The sequence below is a fragment of the Neolamprologus multifasciatus genome, chromosome 5 (assembly GCF_963576455.1).
Source record: "Neolamprologus multifasciatus chromosome 5, fNeoMul1.2, whole genome shotgun sequence".
Classification (NCBI taxonomy): domain Eukaryota; kingdom Metazoa; phylum Chordata; class Actinopteri; order Cichliformes; family Cichlidae; genus Neolamprologus; species Neolamprologus multifasciatus.
This window is the reverse complement of record NC_140443.1, coordinates 406,855-425,225: the sequence shown is the minus strand read 5'-3', so window position 1 is coordinate 425,225 and position 18,371 is coordinate 406,855. Positions and strand designations below refer to the sequence as shown.

At 46.9% G+C, this 18,371-nt stretch overlaps 1 protein-coding gene across 6 annotated transcripts in view; it reads right to left on the bottom strand.

The window, feature by feature from the left end:
• Positions 1–11,814: 11,814 nt before the first annotated feature.
• rnf123 (ring finger protein 123) overlaps positions 11,815–18,371 on the bottom strand; it is an 84,168-nt gene continuing 77,611 nt past the window's right edge. For all 6 annotated transcript variants that reach the window (XM_085161391.1, XM_085161390.1, XM_085161393.1 and 3 more), the window contains 2 exons: positions 15,446–15,531; positions 11,815–13,942 (listed from right to left, as the gene is read on the bottom strand). In XM_085161391.1, the coding sequence (XP_085017517.1) occupies positions 13,843–13,942; positions 15,446–15,531 (186 nt within the window). In that variant the 3' untranslated portion in view covers positions 11,815–13,842. The remainder of the gene's footprint in view (positions 13,943–15,445; positions 15,532–18,371) is intronic.

The window sequence follows — 18,371 nt, the reverse complement described above, 5'->3', positions numbered from 1 at the left end:
CTCGCTCGTCTTTAGGAGGCACGGCAGAAGATCTGAATGTTGCTAAAGATGCTGACCTGTGGGAGACGTGATGGCGTCCACATCCTTCTGCTGCACATAACTCACAGTCAGACTCTGGATGAGGGCTGAAACACTAACATCCTTAAACACGATGAATCCACACAATCATCTCAGCTGTGGTGTTAAAACGCACCAGTGTGGACAAACATGATGAAAACAATGCATCACTTTCACGTCTCCAGACTTTTCCCAGGAAATCCTGTTTGTGTTGTCTCTGCAGCAGGTGAGACCGGAGTTCCTGACCAGCTCCGTCACCGATGCAGGGCACAGATGTTCACAGATGTTCCCAAAAACAGCATCATCACCACAGCGGTCAGACAGCAGAGAGGAGACGTCACGTAACAGAGGACGCTTGCTGTGGAGGCGCGGCAACGCAGGAGTTACCTGACATGTACTGCAAATACTGCAAATACTGCAAATACTGCAAACACTGCAAATACTGCATATCATTAATATAATACTGTAAATGCTACATGTGATTAGACACATTAGAGATGCAGTACACTCAGCGCTGCATTCACAGAACATCCAGCGGTCCTGTTTACACCATTCACCTGTCAGTCAAAGAGGCCACGCCCCTAATAATCCCAAACTGTAAACAGGTGAGTGATAGAAACATCCGTACAGGTGTTGTAAAGAGGAAACTTTGATATCAGAGACTAAACCGTGTCTCAGGCTGTGAACACGTTTGCTCTGTGGGGACTGACTCACTGCTGCCTCTGCTGGACGCCAGGAGAACTGCAGCTGCTGAGTGTCATTACTTTAACCTGTGGGAGGACGTCCTTTTAAAAGACCGGAGTCCCTCCTGCTCTTCTTCTTCCACTTTGTCTCCCCATCAATCCATGTGGCCCCTTGTCCTCCACCTTCGCCCTCCTCTCGCTGTGCTGCAGACGTTGTAATGGACCGTCTCAGTGGATCGATGGCGGGGAAGGGAGGGGGCGACGCAGACAGAGAAGCTTTTCAGAGGAGATTTGACTCCAGGCCAAGGACGGTCTGCAGGAGATAAAGAGACCAGAGGAGGTGAAGGACACAGAAAAGTCTCCTCATCAAGATTTCTCTTCGTTTTTAGTCTTTTAAAGACAAACTATCAGCAAACTAAACGAAGCCTGCAGACGTCTTTGTTCCTTCACAGGTTTGCAACAACCATCAGATGTGGTGAATAACATCGAAGAAAGAAACGACGTGTGGTTCCTGACAGCGAGGGAGTTTATCGAGCTGATCCCACCGTCAGCTCGTGCTGACCAAACTCTGGACACCTATGAGGTTGTCTGTAATGTTCCCATGCCGTCCAATCAGAACTCTCACTCACAGAGCCACGCCCTTCTGAGGGTCCAGGCTCCTGAGTAACACGCAGAGGTCCTGCTGATGAACGTGCTCCAGTCCTGCCATGAAAAACATGCCTGAACACTGATGATGTCACTGATGATGTCACTGGCTGTAGGTGCTGCAGTCTGGGTGGATGAAGAGTTCTGATCCTGGACCTGCTTTTAAGTGACCAGCAGAGGGCGCCACAGGCCAACTTCAGGCTGCATTAACACAACAGGCATGAAAATCAACTGGTGTCTATTTATTTAACATTTTCAAGACCCAGATGTGCTCGCCTGACTTTGTTTATGAGCAGCAGAAACTCACAGGACGGAGAGACGAAGACGAAAGGAGGAGGAAGAGGAGTAGTTCTGTCTCTGGGTGATCAGGTTAATCAGACTGAGAGTGTGTGTGTGTGTCTGTGTGTGTGTGGGTGTGGGTGTGTGTGTGTGTGAGAGTGTGTGTGTGTGTGTGTGTGTGTGTGAGAGTGTGTGTGTGTGTGAGAGTGTGTGTGTGTGTCTGTGTGTGTGTGTGTGTGTGTGTGTGTGTGTGTGTGTGTGTGTGTGTGAGTGTGTGTGTGTGTGTGTGTGTGTGTGTGTGTGTGTGTGTGTGAGAGTGTGTGTGTGTGTCTGTGTGTGTGAGTGTGTGTGTGTGTGTGAGTGTGTCTGTGTGTGTGAGTGTGTGTGTGTGTGTGTGTGTGTCTGTGTGTGTGAGTGTGTGTGTGTGTGTGTGAGTGTTGCTGACTCAGTAATCATTGAGTCTGTGGCTCCTTAAAAGAAGTGGAGCTGGTATCTCGGGGCAGCTGGGGGGGTCAGACTGATGGTATCTCTCTGCTCGTCCGGTGGAAAGTGAAGTTGGGATTCGCTGCACGTACTTGACTTCATTTAGAGCTGAATAACTTCACTCTACTGTAAACTGATAACAGCCGTGCGTCTCCACAGGACCGAGCACTTTCAGAGTATTTCACCTTTCTGAAGATATATCCGTGTAAATCTTTGATAGATGTTCAATAATGGAAACTCAGCATTGCATCTTCTCCTTTCAGACACTTCCTGCATCAGCTGTCGTGTTTCGACTGCCGTCGCTCTCAGCAGCTCTCGGTCTGTCATGTTCTCTTCAGGACAAACATCTGTGCTGATTCTCAGACATTCGGCTTCATTTTCACTTCCAGACCGCTTCTTCTGGATTTACTCAATCCTGATTGGTTCTGAGACTGTAACATCTGCTTGATCTTCTTTAAGCGTAACGACGGAGCTTTGTTCATCTGCTACCAGAGCTCTTGCTGCCTGTGCACACTGCTGTAAGATGATACCCAGCAACTGAAGCGAGACTGAGGCAGACGGATGAGCTCATCATAACCACGTGGCTCTTCCAGGATTCCTGCTGCTGCGGTAACATCAGCAGCTGCAGCAGCTGCAGGTTCTAGTGCTCGATCCATCCATTGTTCTCTAAGGACGTCAGCACATCGGCCCCTCGCAGGTGATACCACTCATCTGCTAACAGCCTCGGTGTCACCTTCACCTCAGAAACGCAACAATCAAAGTTTTACTGTCACTCAGTGGAACGTCTGCTTCACTTTAATCGTCTCCCACCGTGATTATTGTAACTCTCTCGGTCCTGCACAGCTGCCACCTCATCGTCTGATCAGATTTTACTGATGAACAGCTAAAAACTGGTTTCACTGCAGGTCTTCTGAACGAGGTGCACGTTTGATTCTGCTGGTTCCACTCTGACCACCAGTGAGTGACGGCGCCCTGCTGATGATTCTCCATCGTGGCTCTGGAATAATCTTCCTCTTCACATTAGGTTCGACATCAGGGCCTGTTTGTAAATCCAGATTAAAAACACATTTTTATTTGCTGGCCTTTGATTCAGTGGTTAACTGACTTGTATTTACTTATATTTTATTGTTATTGCTGTTTATTATTTGTTCATAATTATTATTCTCATTGTATCTCTTATATTTCTGTTGTTCAGCACTCGACAGCCTTGTGTGTTTTTAAAGTGCTCTATAAATAAACTATGATGATAACAGAGTCACAGACATTAGCATCAGAGACACGACGCTAACAGGAGCCCCGCCCCCAAAGAGTCAGTCAGCTGAAGCAGGAAACAGAGCAGCCAATCATGTTCTCCGCAGCAGAGGTCAGGCAGCTGTTAACCCCACTGACTGTAGAGGAAGATTCTCACCGCTGCCTCTGCTGGACATCAGAGGAACTGCAGGGTTTGACTGCAGACAAACTGGACGTGTTGTTCTTACCTCGAGGTCGGTTTGTGAGGTTTGAACACGCAGTGTCGCTCCTTCCTGCTTTGGTAAATGGTAAATGGACTGGTTCTTATATAGACTGGTTCTTATATAGCGCTTTTCTACTATGTCCGAGCACTCAAAGCGCTTTATACAGCTAATTCATTCACCCAATCACACCCATTCACACAAGCACTTCTAAGCTCAAGTGCTAACATTCATACACATTCACACTCCGATGCATCCATCGGAGTGTGCATCGGAGAGCAACATGGGGTTAGCATCTGGCATGCAGACTGGAGCAGCCTGGGATTGAACCACCGACCTTCTGGTTAGTGGCTGATCCGCTCTGCCACCTGAGCTACAGCCACCCCTAAAGGACACACTTCACTTCCTGATCTTCTCATTACACTTTGATATTTCCTCTTTCCTGAACGTGCTTCTGTGGCAGCACAGTAATAAGCCTGTCTCATCTCTTCTCTCCAGAGATGCAAATTGTGGTTGTTCGTGAGTTAATGTCTCATTAAGTGTATCAGTGCGGCGTTGATTGATCTGTATTACCAGGAGGAGACCCCACAGTGACAGAAACATGAGGCAGAGCTGGATTAACTGCAGCATTTCCACATTTTAACTCACAGATCTCACATGGATTTTAACAGCAGTTCTGGCAGCAAATCTGCTTCAAAGAGACAAAAGAGAGAAACAGACAAAGGTTCTAATGATGCTTTCATTTTACTTCTGCAAAGACAGTGGAACAAGAAAACATCACAAAATGATCCATCAGCAGGCTGTGTCCAACTGCAGGCCTCGAGGGCCGGTGTCCTGCAGGTTTTAGATCTCAGCCTGGGTCAGCACACCTGAATCACATGATTAGTTCATTACCAGGCCTCTGGAGAACTTCATGACATGTTGAGGAGGTCATTTAACCATTTAGATCAGCTGTGATGGTTCAAGGAGACATCTAACCCTGCAGGACACCGGCCCTCGAGGCCTGCAGTTGGACACCCCTGCCTTAATGTATATAATGTGTTGTATTTGTATAACCACGCATGTGACAAATAAAGGATCCTGAGGAGGAGGAGTCACAGGGATATTACCCAGCATGCCATGGGACACATCTCAGGTGACTTTATGTTGGACTGCACTTTTCCCCTCTTGCTCATTGTGATATTAAATGTTTGGTTAGGAAAACATCATTCGCGGTAAAATCCATCCCTTCACAACCTTCAGCCCGACACATCGGCGTTCTGAGTTTCCAGGGTCAGAACGCCGATGTGTCGGGCTGAAGGTTGTGACCCTGGAAACTCAGAACGCCGACGATGATCAGCGTGTGACGGATAAAGTACGAGGCGTCATCGAAGAGCATGAGGCACGGCGGGGCGCCATGCTCCACACAGCCTTAAACAGTGTGAAACAGGAGTCACACTGGGAACACGCCCAGGTGTGCATCGGGACTCTACGAGGACCTCCAGCATCAGACACAACCTGTCCTGCACACGCACACCTGTGTGTTGTTGCTCCCCTGTGTGATGTAGGTCATGTGACTCACCTGTTGTGGTCCTTCAGCGCTCCCGTGTGTCACACGGTCATGTTGTGTTTTTGTCTTCGGTGCATTCAAGGCTTGATTTAAGTCTCATGAAGTAAAATCACTGCGTGTGTCTCTGCGCAGCTGCAGTCAGCGACAACCTGCAGCCAGTGGAGAGTTTGTGTGATTCATTTTCAGCTCTGAATTCTGATCTGTTCACCAAGGACACATAATGAGATGGACAGAAACACACACACACACACACACTCACACACACACACACACACACACACACACACACACACACACACACACACAGTGATGATGACGATTCATTCAGAAACAAAGGGCCTTTCTCCTCCTCAGTGAAGTGCAACACTGCCACCTGCTGTCAGCTGGATGAAGTGCAGATAGAGCCACTGACTGACTGATATTCAGCACACAGTAAATGTGACGATTCCACTCACATCAAATGGTTACAGGTTTATGAATCTCTTAAAGCTGAAGCCTGACAGCGCTGACAAACACATGAGACTGCATGATGATCACAATAAAGTTTGACCAAACTCTGGATGCAAAAGTAAGACGAGAACAGCTGACGTCCTGTTTGAAGGAGCCAGCTGCTGCTTCCAGCTTCGCAGACTTCCAGACCAGGAGGAGGATGTGTGCTGCCCGCTCTGTCGGGGCGTCTCAGAGATCCCTTTACAGTATGCTGGGGCATTTCTGCACGTGGTGGCCTCAAAGCCATTATTGTCCTGGTCTCCGCGTCTCTCTGGCTGATCAAGTTTTCAGGCCACATGTCTCTTTATTGTTATTGTCTCTCTCTCTCTCCCGTCCTCCTCTCTCTGTCTGGGCGGAGCTCATCTTTGGCGCCCGCACGTGGCCCACACACCTGGTGTAATCAGGTGCCACGGATCTGCCTGATTGCCTGAGCCTCTATTTAAGATGGCGGCTCAGCACTCTTCTTCGCTGGATCGTTGAGTAACTCCCATTTCCTGGACCTGTTCGGTTCCCTGAATCTTGTGGCGTGGCGTGGCGTGGCGTTGAGTGAAACGTGAGCGTGAGTGCCTGAAGAGGAGTAAGGAGCGAAGCGTGGAGAGAGAGTGGAGTGTGTTTCCCGTTGATTCTATTCTGGATCATTATTACTCCTTTCCTTATGTTATTACGTCATAAGCTATGATGTAATGTGACAGGGCCGATACGAGGGGTGAACCCAGAAGACGACTCCATTGAGTTTCTCACAAGAATGTGAAGTTTTATTTGTCACATGTCACCGGTGTCAATAATTAATTACATAAAACTGGAAATACATTATTTAATGTTTTAAATGAAATTAATAATTGTAATTGTAATTAACATTAATTATTTAATGATGTACTTGACTCAGTCGTTTTGGCACTCCTGACCCTCCACAGTAAACGAGCCTTTCAGTGTTTCGTGTCCGATTTAAAGAGCCGTGAATTTAAGCTGTAACAGCGATCGTTGTTCCAAACTTTATTTTTCATCGCTCATGTAGACGCTCTGTTCATCGCCTCAGTGGTTCAACTCATCGCTCCTGAACAGGCCCTCTCCACATGCTGACAGATAATAAAACATACAGAGGAGCTTCTTTGATATTTCAGCTGACGCCTCAAACACAGACTGAGTTTTAAGATTTCTTTGTATTTGTTTGTATTGCCGTCAATCAGAGAGCCGTGACTCAGACGGCTGCAGCGCTAACAGCAGGAGCGCTAACAGCAGCAGTGTCTCCTCTGCTGAGAGAGCTGACTGTGGGAGCACTGAAGCTACTTTCTTTATTATTTAGCTCCAATCCGGTCGTCACTAGCTGTGTCTGGGCCTAAACTCCACTGCAGGTCCATATATCAAACGATCACTGTGGCATTACTGAGAGTTGAAAAACTGTCTAAAGTCCTTCATCTTTAATAAAATGATCAGCGTTCTGCTCTACCAGGTGTAACAATTGAGTTTAACATCCAGGCATCCATGAAAACGGAATTTATGACATTTAACGGAGTTAGAAGTTAGCAGGAAGTTAGCTCGCTAGCTTCTATCTAAATACAATATAGCATGTCCTGACTGCGGGGTTTTGGAAACAAATTCAAACGTACAGCTCTGTTATCACTTCCAACATAAATGAAGACAGAAACTAAACAGCAGTGACGTTTGTAGGGTTACTGAAGTTTGGCTAGCTCGTATATAATGATGTGCTACGTGACCGCTAGCGACACAGCTATGTTAGCATAATATAAACAAGCTAACTTTTTTTCCGCTCGATAAAAGTTAACGTGAGTGTTCTCGGTGGTCAGGAACAAATGTAATCGCATGGCAGGATGCTGTAAAAGGACCAAACTTCAGCAGGAGAACAACTGAGATAATCCATCCACAATACGAGGTTAGTCATTCATATACTGCTGCATGGGCTGGGCTGTAGTTACATCCTAAGGTTTTAAAAACTGAGCTTAAATAAATGATTAGCGGTAATAAAAGCCGAGGGAGGTCAACAGTGATCACTGACTGTTTTAGGAGCTTTTTGAGATTAAATAGAAGAAAATACAAAACATTAAACATGTTAACAACACAAAAGCCATATTAAACACAGACTACTTTAGGCCTGGAAGTAGGATTCGTCACGCCATCACTTAACGGCCGGATTGTGGCTGCAGGTAAATTATTCACAGCGCGCCCTCAGCCCCTTCATAGAGGAGTCGCCCCCTGCTGGACATTAGACACACTGCCGGTTTAACACGTGTCCATACTGGCTGCTTCTTCATAAACAGTCTGTGAATGTTAGAGGTTTAGTTTGTTTGGGTGTGACCAGAGAACTCAGCCATCCGTTTACCTCCACGTATAAGGTCGCAGCTGGAGGGGTGGAGCCTATCCCACACAGAGGCGGCCAATCACAAAACAGCATGAAGCTGTTATGCAACTTTAACTTCAGGAGTTAAAGCACCCAAGAAAGAAAAGTAGTTCAGTGAATGAAAGACAACAAATGAAACCTGCTTTTAAACACATAACTGTAGAGCGTCCGACACGTGCTCATGTTGACCTTTGACTTCATCACGTCTCCTCCACACTTTTCCTCTCAGCTCAGCTCTGATCATGGCGATCTATAGTCTGACATGTTGTGGCTTCACTCAGGTGTGGCTTCGCCCTGCAGGTGTAGAGTGAAGCTTCTGGGCTTCATCAGGTGAGAGCGCAAAATATGAGCGACTCGTATATCTGATAATCTCAGGAGATTATAAGATATACACCTCAGCAGGTGTGAGGCTGAGGGTCGGCCAGCAGGTGGAGACAGAGCTTCATCTTTAAACCACATGCTGTGATCGCTCATCATCAGCAACAGAATAACAACATAAATAAAAATAGTAACATTGTTTTACATGTGAGATAAGTGTTCAAACACACGTTGTGTGCTGCTCCTCCTGGCAGGTGGAGGCGTGCTCACTCTGCCTGGACGAGCTTGTTTTCAAGTTCCAGTTAACATGGAAACTTTTCCCCGCTGCTGTCATTGACCCATTTACCCCACACACACACACACACACACACACACACACACACACACACACACACACACACACACACACACACACTTGTGTGCAGGTCTTGTGCTCCTACATCGATCAGAGGAAACTGAAGGCTCCTGTTCCTCTATAAATACTCGTGTCCTTGTGCACGTCTCCTTCATCTTCACCACCGCTCCTCTTCCTCCCTCTCTCCACTCCTGCTGCAGCTATTTCTGTCTCGGTCTATAAACTCCGTCCACCCGGCCTGACCAACAGGTCTCTCACTCACACCACAGTTTAAATCTGGTGTGCAGAGATGAAGGTTTCAGATTCAAAGCAAAGGTGAAATATTTCAAAGCTGCGTCTCTGACCGCATCACCCGCTCGTACAGACCGTCGTATCCTTCCACAGCGCCCTGACTGCACAGGAACAACACTCAGCACGCAGTCACTCCGACGAGCTCAGAGGTCATCCACCGGACTCTGAGGCCATCTTTGTTTACAGGTGTGAAAGTTTGAAGCCGTGATGAAGAGTGATCCTGTGGACGCTGTCCACTCCGCCTGAATCTACATGAAGAAAACTGAGTGTGAACTGCAGACTGTCCAGTCCAGGGGAATCACTGAGGTCCGTGTGACATCTGTGAGTGCAGTTTGTTACACATCGAGTCAAAGCGCTTTCATTAGAAAACAGCAGTGAAAACACAAACACAAAGTCTGTGAAGCAAACGCACACAGACACAAGATCATTTCATGCGGCGCACGTTTCTCCTTCACTGTTAAATAATGAGGACATAAAAACGCTGCGCGCGCGCACACACACGCACACACACACACACACACACGCACACACACCCTGACAGATATAACTCTGACACACTGTGAAATAAGTGTTTAAAGGTTTAGACACACAACAGGAAGTGGTTCTTCATTGTTTGGCTGCACTGACACCAATCAGCTGATGCAATCAAAATGCAATAAAACCTCTCTGCTGATGGATGTCAGGATTTTCTATCGTGTTTCATAAGAAACTTGTGTTTTTGGTGTGATGTGCATGCAGATGCTGGAAACTGTTTGTGTTGGGGGAAAAGATTTTATTACACAAAGTGAGCTGATTGCATCTTACAAACATCTGTTTGCAGGCAGATTTCAGGGCTCGGTGGGGAACAGCTGCAGTGTTGGACTCCAGGTGTGGTGACTCACACAGGCTCATTTACAAACGCCAACATCACGGCTAACAGCTGGATTATCCTGTTTCAGTGCAGCTAGCCGAACAGCGAACAGCCACTTCCTGCTGCAGACGGTGACGTGGTCATCCTGGTTTAACATGAAGTCCTCGCTGCAGCAGCACAGTCGTCCTCATGTTCAGTTTTACTGTCCTTATTTTCCTCTGATCCTGTCACTCGTTAGCTAACAAACTAATGCGAGTCTGTTAGCCTCAACCAACCACAAGACGTCACGCTCCGTACTGACAGAAGATGGCGCTAAACATGTTTTAAAGCTTTAAACATGGTGTAAATGAGCCTTTATGTGTGCAGCGTTTCATGTCCCCTTAAATAATCAGGCCCCATCTTATCTTAATGACCTTGTAGTACCATATCACCCTATTAGAGCACTTCGCTCTCGCTCTGCAGGCCTACTTGTTGTTCCTAGAGTATTTAAAAGTAGAATGGGAGGCAGAGCCTTCAGTTTTCAGGCCCCTCTTCTGTGGAACCAGCTTCCAGTTTGGATTCAGGAGACAGACACTATCTCTACTTTCAAGATTAGGCTTCAAACTTTCCTTTAAAGCATATAGTTAGGGCTGGACCAGGTGACCCTGACGGTGCTGGTTTCTTACAGCAGGTCTTTGAGTACGGTAACTTAGAGATGCATTCAGTTTTCTGCCTCCTGGTTCGTCTCAGGTGAGTCAGGTGAGGGGTGGAGCTCCATCGCCTTGCCTGCTCCTTCAGCAGGGTGGTTTCTGCTGCGTCAGCGTTCAGGATCTCACCCAGTGATCGACACCTGACTAGGGATGGCTACCAGTATCGTTCTGACATAAACGGTAGTAACCAGACCAAAAAGCAGCGCACATTTCGGTGCTTTTTTTCCCTGAGCTGTGATACACTTTAGATTCTAGCCAATCATTTTACGTTTCCGAGGATAGTAGGCGGGTCCAGGTACGTACGTTCTTTTAGAGCAGAGCTACAGATTAAAAATGCCCAAGGCGAAGCGGTCAAAGTCTGGCTGTACTTCACAGCAAAAGATGCAAACTCAGCAGCTGCAACAAGTGCTTTAAGATGATACTGTGATACTGTCAAAGGAGGTAACACCTCAAATCTGATGAAACACCTGGCGACGCATAGCGTTTTTTTAAAAGCCGAGAAATGCGCCGTATTTGATAGCTTGCTGCGAGACCTCACACCGAGCACATCTACTGCGGGTGTGGTGCCTGTTATCGACCCGGAGTTAGCAACATCCCCCAAAAACCCGAAGAGGAGAGTCCTGGCCCCTAGCCCTGCCAGTGTAGCAGAAATGATGAGGATGATGATGCAGCAGCAGCCGTTCTTCTCTGCGTGAGTAGCTTAATGTTGTTCGTGTGTAATTTACGTTGAGTAGGCTAACCACGTTATTACATTAATGCATGTAAGGTGAACTAGCAAACATCATCATAGCTACATGCAGCTGTCTTCTTGTTTGATGGCAGATACTCCCTTCACCCTGGACAAAAAGGCTAAAATGACCAAAGAAAAAGTGGAAAACAGTTAAACATGAGAGGTTTTTGGACAAAGTTTGTGTTTTTTCCATTGTTTAAGCACTGCTTCCAGCCAAGAGTGATACCATATATGCCCCATAGCTGCAGAAAAGGCTAACATTGTTATCTTTTTACAAAAAAACAGCTGAACATGAGAGGTTTTTGGACATATTTTGTGTTCTCCATTCTTCAAGCACCGGTTTGAGCACCGTTTAAGCACCGGCACCGTTTCAAAAGTACCAGTTTGGTACTGGTATCGGATGAAACCTAAACGATACCCATCCCTACACCTGACAGGCTGAGAAGCCTTTTCTGTTTGTCCCATAAAGGAAGAAAATCGAGCTTCACGTCAGACTGCGGGTCAGCACTCTGAGGTCAGGTGGCTCGGCTAGCAAGAAACTCCAATAACTAATCAATAAATTCACAAAATGAACAGAGACGGTCGCTGGTTCAGGATAAATAATTTAATGTGGTTACAGGAGCCCGGAGCGGCACACAGAGGTCCCGCTAACACGCCATAAACACGCCGTCCTCAACATGCTGAAAACAAAGTGACGGCGTCGCATTGAGACTGTGTGATATGAGGCGCCGTTTGTAACGTGAAACATGCTGAAATCAACGGCAACATTTTTCCACATTTAGCTCAAAACTTTACAAAAACATGTTTTTGTGAATAATTTTTTACAACATTTAGTAAAATATTTTTTAACTTTTCATATTTAAAACACAATTTTAAATCTAAATGTTACAGGAAACTAAATATTTAGGCGGAAATACCAAAATAAAAGCTTTACGAAAACCTCCGGTGCAAAAGTGTGCCGGTAGTGGTCAGATTGGTCTGCTCTCCCCCTCACTTCTCACCGCCATGAGCTGCTTCACTTCGTGCCTACGAGCATGTCCGTGTGCTGCAGCGACTGTGAAGTGGAGACTGCAGCTGCTGAACCTTTGCATGGCCGACGACACGACTCTTCCGAGGTTCTCAGCTAAATCGCTGCTGGTAGGCAAGAAGTGAAGCAGCTCATGGCGGTGAGAAGTGACCAGCAGGGGTCATTTCACGCCTGATGGTCAACCCCGGGGCTGTGTCTGCTCTCTCCCAGGGTGTACGTAGCATACTGATGTTTTGTCACGTCCCGCGGCGTTCCTGAGGAAACTTATGGTCCGCGCCGGGTTGTGGCTGAATCCCAGTGGACGGCCCCGCGGTAATAGACGTTCCAGCCCTAAACCGAACCATAACCTAACCGTATTCCTAACCTTAACCAGCAGTTAAATGGCGTAAAACAGTGCTGTCCAAAGTGATTTTAAGAAAATGAACCAACATGTGTAGATTGAGTCCAAACGGTTCTCATGTGTTCTCCTTTTTCCGGAGGTTTTCGTAAAGCTTTTATTTTGGTGTTTCCGTTGATCTGTACAATAAATTTGCATGTTAGCCTAAACATTTAGTTTCCTGTAACATTTAGATTTAACATTTAAAATTGTGTTTTAAATATGAAAAGTTACAAATATTTTACTAAATGTTGTAAAAAAAAAAAAGGACTCGTTTTGAGCTAAATGTGGAAAAATGTTGCCGTTAATTTCAGCATGTTTCACTTTACAAACGGCGCCCCACAGTGTGAACATGTGTGACATCATAACTGTGGCACTAACAGCAGAGTACAGCAAGCACGCAGCGACTCCTCGAGCAGAAACACCACCGTCATCATCATCAGCGCAGTAATCCGGACACTCCGGCCACAGTCACACATGTGCGTCTCATCCACGCCAGGTCCAGGTTTTCTCTGATTGGTGGAGAAGTTCAAACATCTGCTGACGGTTTGAACTTTACTGATGAAGAGCAGCCTGTAGTTAAAGGATGGACGTTTGTTTAACCGATTTGAACAGGTCACATGTTTCTGTGTTCTGCTGGGAATGAAGTTCATGAGACCTGAAATCACTTCTTAATGTGGACGTTTATCTTAAAGCAGCTTCTCAACAGCAGTGACGTCCTCTGTGTTTGTGACACTAAACTTAATCTGGAGCCTGACGAGGACAGAAACTGTCCCAGCAGGGAAACAACAGTCCAGCAGGTGTGTGTGTGCAGGTACAGCTCTGAGCTGTGGATCAGGTGGTGATGGAGGACGCTGGATCTGTGGCTGTTTGGCTCTTTGTCGACCTTTCTGTGAGTTTTATGGGAGTTTTGTGTGTCTGTGTTAAATTACTGTGGGAGTCCTGAAGCCTTCCTCTGCTGAGGATGAGGTTCTCCCTGTAGCACTGTGTGTGTGTGTGTGTGTGTGTGTGTGTGTCTGTGTGTGTGTCTGTGTGTGTGTCTGTGTGTGTGTGTGTGTGGTGTACTCGCTTTGACAGGTGGAGGTGCTGTTGTGCTAATGTGACAGCTGGTTCTGCTGCTGTCTTCACATCACTGCTCTGGTTTTGTGTGTAGTTATGGTGCCTCCGTTCACCCTGCATGTGTGTGTGTGTGTGTGTGTGTCTGTGTGTGTGTGTTAGGAGGAGGCCGGCTTGCTGTAGTCTTCCACTCCGGTGATGGTGGCCTTGCAGAAGAAGCAGTCCTTGTTGTTCATCAGGTGCTGGTTGATGCAGGCTCTGCAGAGGAAACAGGAAGTTATGCTGATCATGTGATCGTCTGCAAACAGCTTTGAGCATTAAAGGTGTTTATGTGTGACTGAGCTGCGCTGACACAGCTTCACAGTTAGAGGGTTACTGTGAGCACGTGCAGCAGCGAGCCGCAGCTCCAGCTGTGGGAGGCGACCTGCACACTCAGACAGATGAAGGCGAGCCAGGACCTGCTGGCTACGTCACCTGTGCAGATCTCTTTGTAAGACGACACTTAGGTCGTGCTTTTGGTTCTTTGGGATGATGCTTGTCACCGCTCTGCATCACTTCCTGCGCCCACCCCATCAGAGTGAGCCATATTTAAAGCACAGTGGCCAACCTGAGCAGCTCTAACGAAGCTGTCGGGGGTTTATCAGCTTGTTTCTGTTGTATTTACTCGCTCTTCAGCACGTTCTGAGCTCTGCAGGGACGAGCACCGACATACATCAGAGATCTTTTACATCCCAGCAGGTCCCTGAGGTCACGTGATCAGGGCTTGCTGTTGTCCATCATATGAGGCTGAAAACAAAAGCTGACAGAGCTTTTGAAACTGTGGCCCCCAGACTCTGGACCCCTCTCCCTTTGAGCTTCAGCCCTGTGGACTCAGCAGTCTCTTTTATAAAAGAAGCTAAAATCTTTTAAACTTGCTTTTGGTTCATTTATGTTTCTGTGTTTTAGGGTTTCTGTGAAGCACTTTGTGATTTTTATTTTGAAAGGTGCTATACAATAAAACTTTACTTTAGATGTTTTTTTTAATGGTGGTAATATTGGTTTGAAGTTTTGGGCTTTTATTTTGAAAGGTCCAGTAAGAATAAAGAATAATGTGGCAGAATGAAGATTATTTTTCTGACAGTGTTTAAGTCGTTATTGAGCCAAGAAAGCTGCCAGAGGACCAACGACACACAGCTGTCCAATCAGACGACGTTTGATCCGTTTCACCCGGCGTGATGTGTGACCCACACACTGAAACCTGTCTGTGTGCTTTAGAGGGGCCCGAGTGAACGCTCAGAGCTGCTGTTTGTCACGAGGAGGAATCAGCGGGTTCACCCGGCGACAGCGCTCTCCATCATGCTGCAGCAATCCATACGGCCGCTGAGTCTGCGTGCCAGCTCAGCTAAATCAAGCGCACCTTCAGGATAGCATGAAATATGCATCCAGATATGAAGGAGGTGTACGCCCACGGCGGCGTCCAGCTGCAGTAAGGAAACAGCTGACTCACACACACAGGTGAGAGTGTGTGAGTCAGCCGTGTGTGTCAGGACGTCTGCAGGATCAATCTCACACTTTCAGGATCCTGCTGGCCCCACACTCGCTGTCATCAGCTGTACCGAGCAGGGCGTTCTTCATCGCCGTCTCAGCGTCCTGTAAACTCGGGATGTGCTGCCCGCCACCAGCATGTTAGTCTCAGAATGTGGCGTTAGTGCCAGTGTTACGATAAGGTTATGGTAAGATATGAACACCCGACGTGTGTGTGTGTGTGTGTGTGCGACTCACTTGCAGGACTTGTGTGAGCAGGGCTTGAAGATGGCAGAGATGGGGTGAGCGTAGCAGATGGGACAGAGGTCTTCCTCGCTGGTGGGCTGAGGACAGAAAGACAAACTCATCAGTCACTTTGTTGTCTCTGCTGCCGGCGTTCGCCCCAGTGCATGATGGGACATGTGAGTTAACGCCGCGGGCGTGAAAGGAAACACTCTTCCTGCAGACATCAACACCCGCTCCTCACACTCGCTGCCTTCTCAGCCCATCTGCTCCCTTCATATGTTTTCACTTCACAACCTTTCTTCACTAGATTCAGCCTTCACTCCTCCCTCCTCACCTCCTCCTCACCTCCTCCCAGCACCTCCCTCACACACGTCTGTAAAGTTTAGGTGCCGCTCAGCGCGCTCATCAGCCATCACAGAGTGAAACTCCCACAGAGGGGAAAGGTCACACTGACAGTTTAACAAACGGCACAAGCTGTTTGGTCTACATAGATCATTTAAAGTCTGCATCGTTAGGGGCGTGGCCTCTGACTGACAGGTGTCTGATAGGCTGAACTGGACCTCTGCATCCTGTTTGTGCTGTTGGAGCCTTTTGAATGAGTCATGTGACCAGTAACATGGCTGCTGTGAGGTTACTGTAGTAACAGAGGGTCCAGAAGGCGGAGCTCCAGTTTCTACCTGGGCGTGACTGCGTGCCCATCAGCAGCCGTCTGCTGCTGTGGATAACACCAACACAGATCTCTACCTACAGAAAACCAACATTCATCATGGTAACGCTGCCACAAACCTGTGGGTGATGCTGCACCCACTCATCTGAGAGGGAAACACAAAGACTTTCAAAATAAGAGAGAAAAATGTTAAAAACGTGCATAATGATTCCAGCCTCCCAAATCCTGCTCTGTGTGGCAGCAGTTAACACGTCCACACAAATCCCTCCTTTATTTATTCCTTCCTTTGACTCCCACCCTCCCGCTGTCCACCCGTCTCTCTCTGTTGCATCCACACAGCACGAAGCCTCCAACCTATCAACACCTGGATGTCATGCCTCCACCTCCTCCTGCATGTCCTCCTCTGTCACTTTTCACCACCCACTGCACACAGCAGTCAGGCTGCTGCTGAAAACCTCCTGAAATAATCTCGTTCAGACTCTGAACACACCGTCATTTGAATCGGTCGAGTTTGACTTGGACGAGCTTTAAACATGTTTTCTTTCAGAAACAGGTGGAGTCTGTAACAATGTAACACTCTGTAACACTGTAACTGTAACACTGTAACACACTGTAACTATAACATACTGTAACACTGTAACACACTGTAACACACTGTAACTATAACATACTGTAACACTATAACACATTGTAACACTATAACACATTGTAACACTCTGTAACACTGTAACTGTAACACTGTAACACACTGTAACTATAACACACTGTAACACTGTAACACACTGTAACACACTAACTATAACACACTGTAACACTATAACACATTGTAACACACTGTAACACACTGTAACACACTGTAACAATGTAACTATAACACACTGTAACACTATAACACACTGTAACACTGTAACTGTAACACACTGTAACACTGTAACTATAACACACTGTAACACTAACACACTGTAACACTAACACACTGTAACACTGTAACTGTAACACACTGTAACAATGTAACTATAACACACTGTAACACTATAACACACTGTAACACTGTAACTGTAACACACTGTAACACACTGTCACACTGTAACACACTGTAACTATAACACACTGTAACACTGTAACACTAACACACTGTAACACTGTAACTGTAACACACTGTAACTATAACACACTGTAACAATGTAACTATAACACACTGTAACACTATAACTGTAACACTGTAACACTGTAACTGTAACACACTGTAACACACTGTAACACATTGTCACACTGTAACACACTGTAACACTGTAACTGTAACATACTGTAACACAGAAAGCAGCACTTTTGAATCAGTACAACATCAAGTCTGTGAAACTGGGATTTTGATCTGCTCAGGTCATTAGAGGAGGTGTAATCAGCTACTGTGCTGTTCATGAAATTACCAACAGGTGCAGCACAGACCTCAATGAGACCCCCCAAACAGGAAGGGTCTACAGCTGGAGGACTCTGATAGCTGATAGCTTAGCTGAAACACCGACCACGTTCTTGTACGCTTTCCTTTATTTCGGTTGTCGTCACTGACACACCGGGCCAGCCACACATACACAACACAACAGTTCATTCTTTTTATGCAAAGAGGCGTGATTGCTGATGGTGCTCCGGTGTGTCAGCCTTCCCTGCCGCCACATCACAAACCACGCCCACCACAGCGTGACATCGAGCATGTGTACAAGCATGTGGGGGCCGTCCAAACTACCGAGCGCCCGCTGCATCACGTTTTCACATTGATTTTCAGTCTTTGAACTGAGCCCTCTGTAGGCTGATCGTTTCCATTTCCATCGACCTACGTGGCGTCCTGACACACCACCCGTCCACATCGGTGCAGATATCAGCAGGATTTTCTGATGTTTCTGGGTCACCCTTATTCTCCCTGAGTGGCAGGTGTGGGTTATAAACAACCAAAATTCCCAATAAGTTAATTAAAAAACTCGCACACAGCATGCCGTCAAAAGCTGGCAGGCCCTCCTGTCGGGTGATTACCCGTCACCTCTGCTTTCTTCTCTCTCTCCTCCTCACCGCCGTTAATCACCTGCGTTTAGAGGAATCAATACTCTCTCCCTGGCTGCGTCTCCTTTCAGCACCTCCTCCTCCTCGCCTGACACCTTCCTCTCCTCTCTGCCGCTGATTGTTCATTTAAGTCTCTGAAGACTCTGGACCTCTGACACCTCACTCTGTCAGCTCAGTCCGCTTCCCTTCACATTTTCCTCCCACCTCACCTTCATCTCA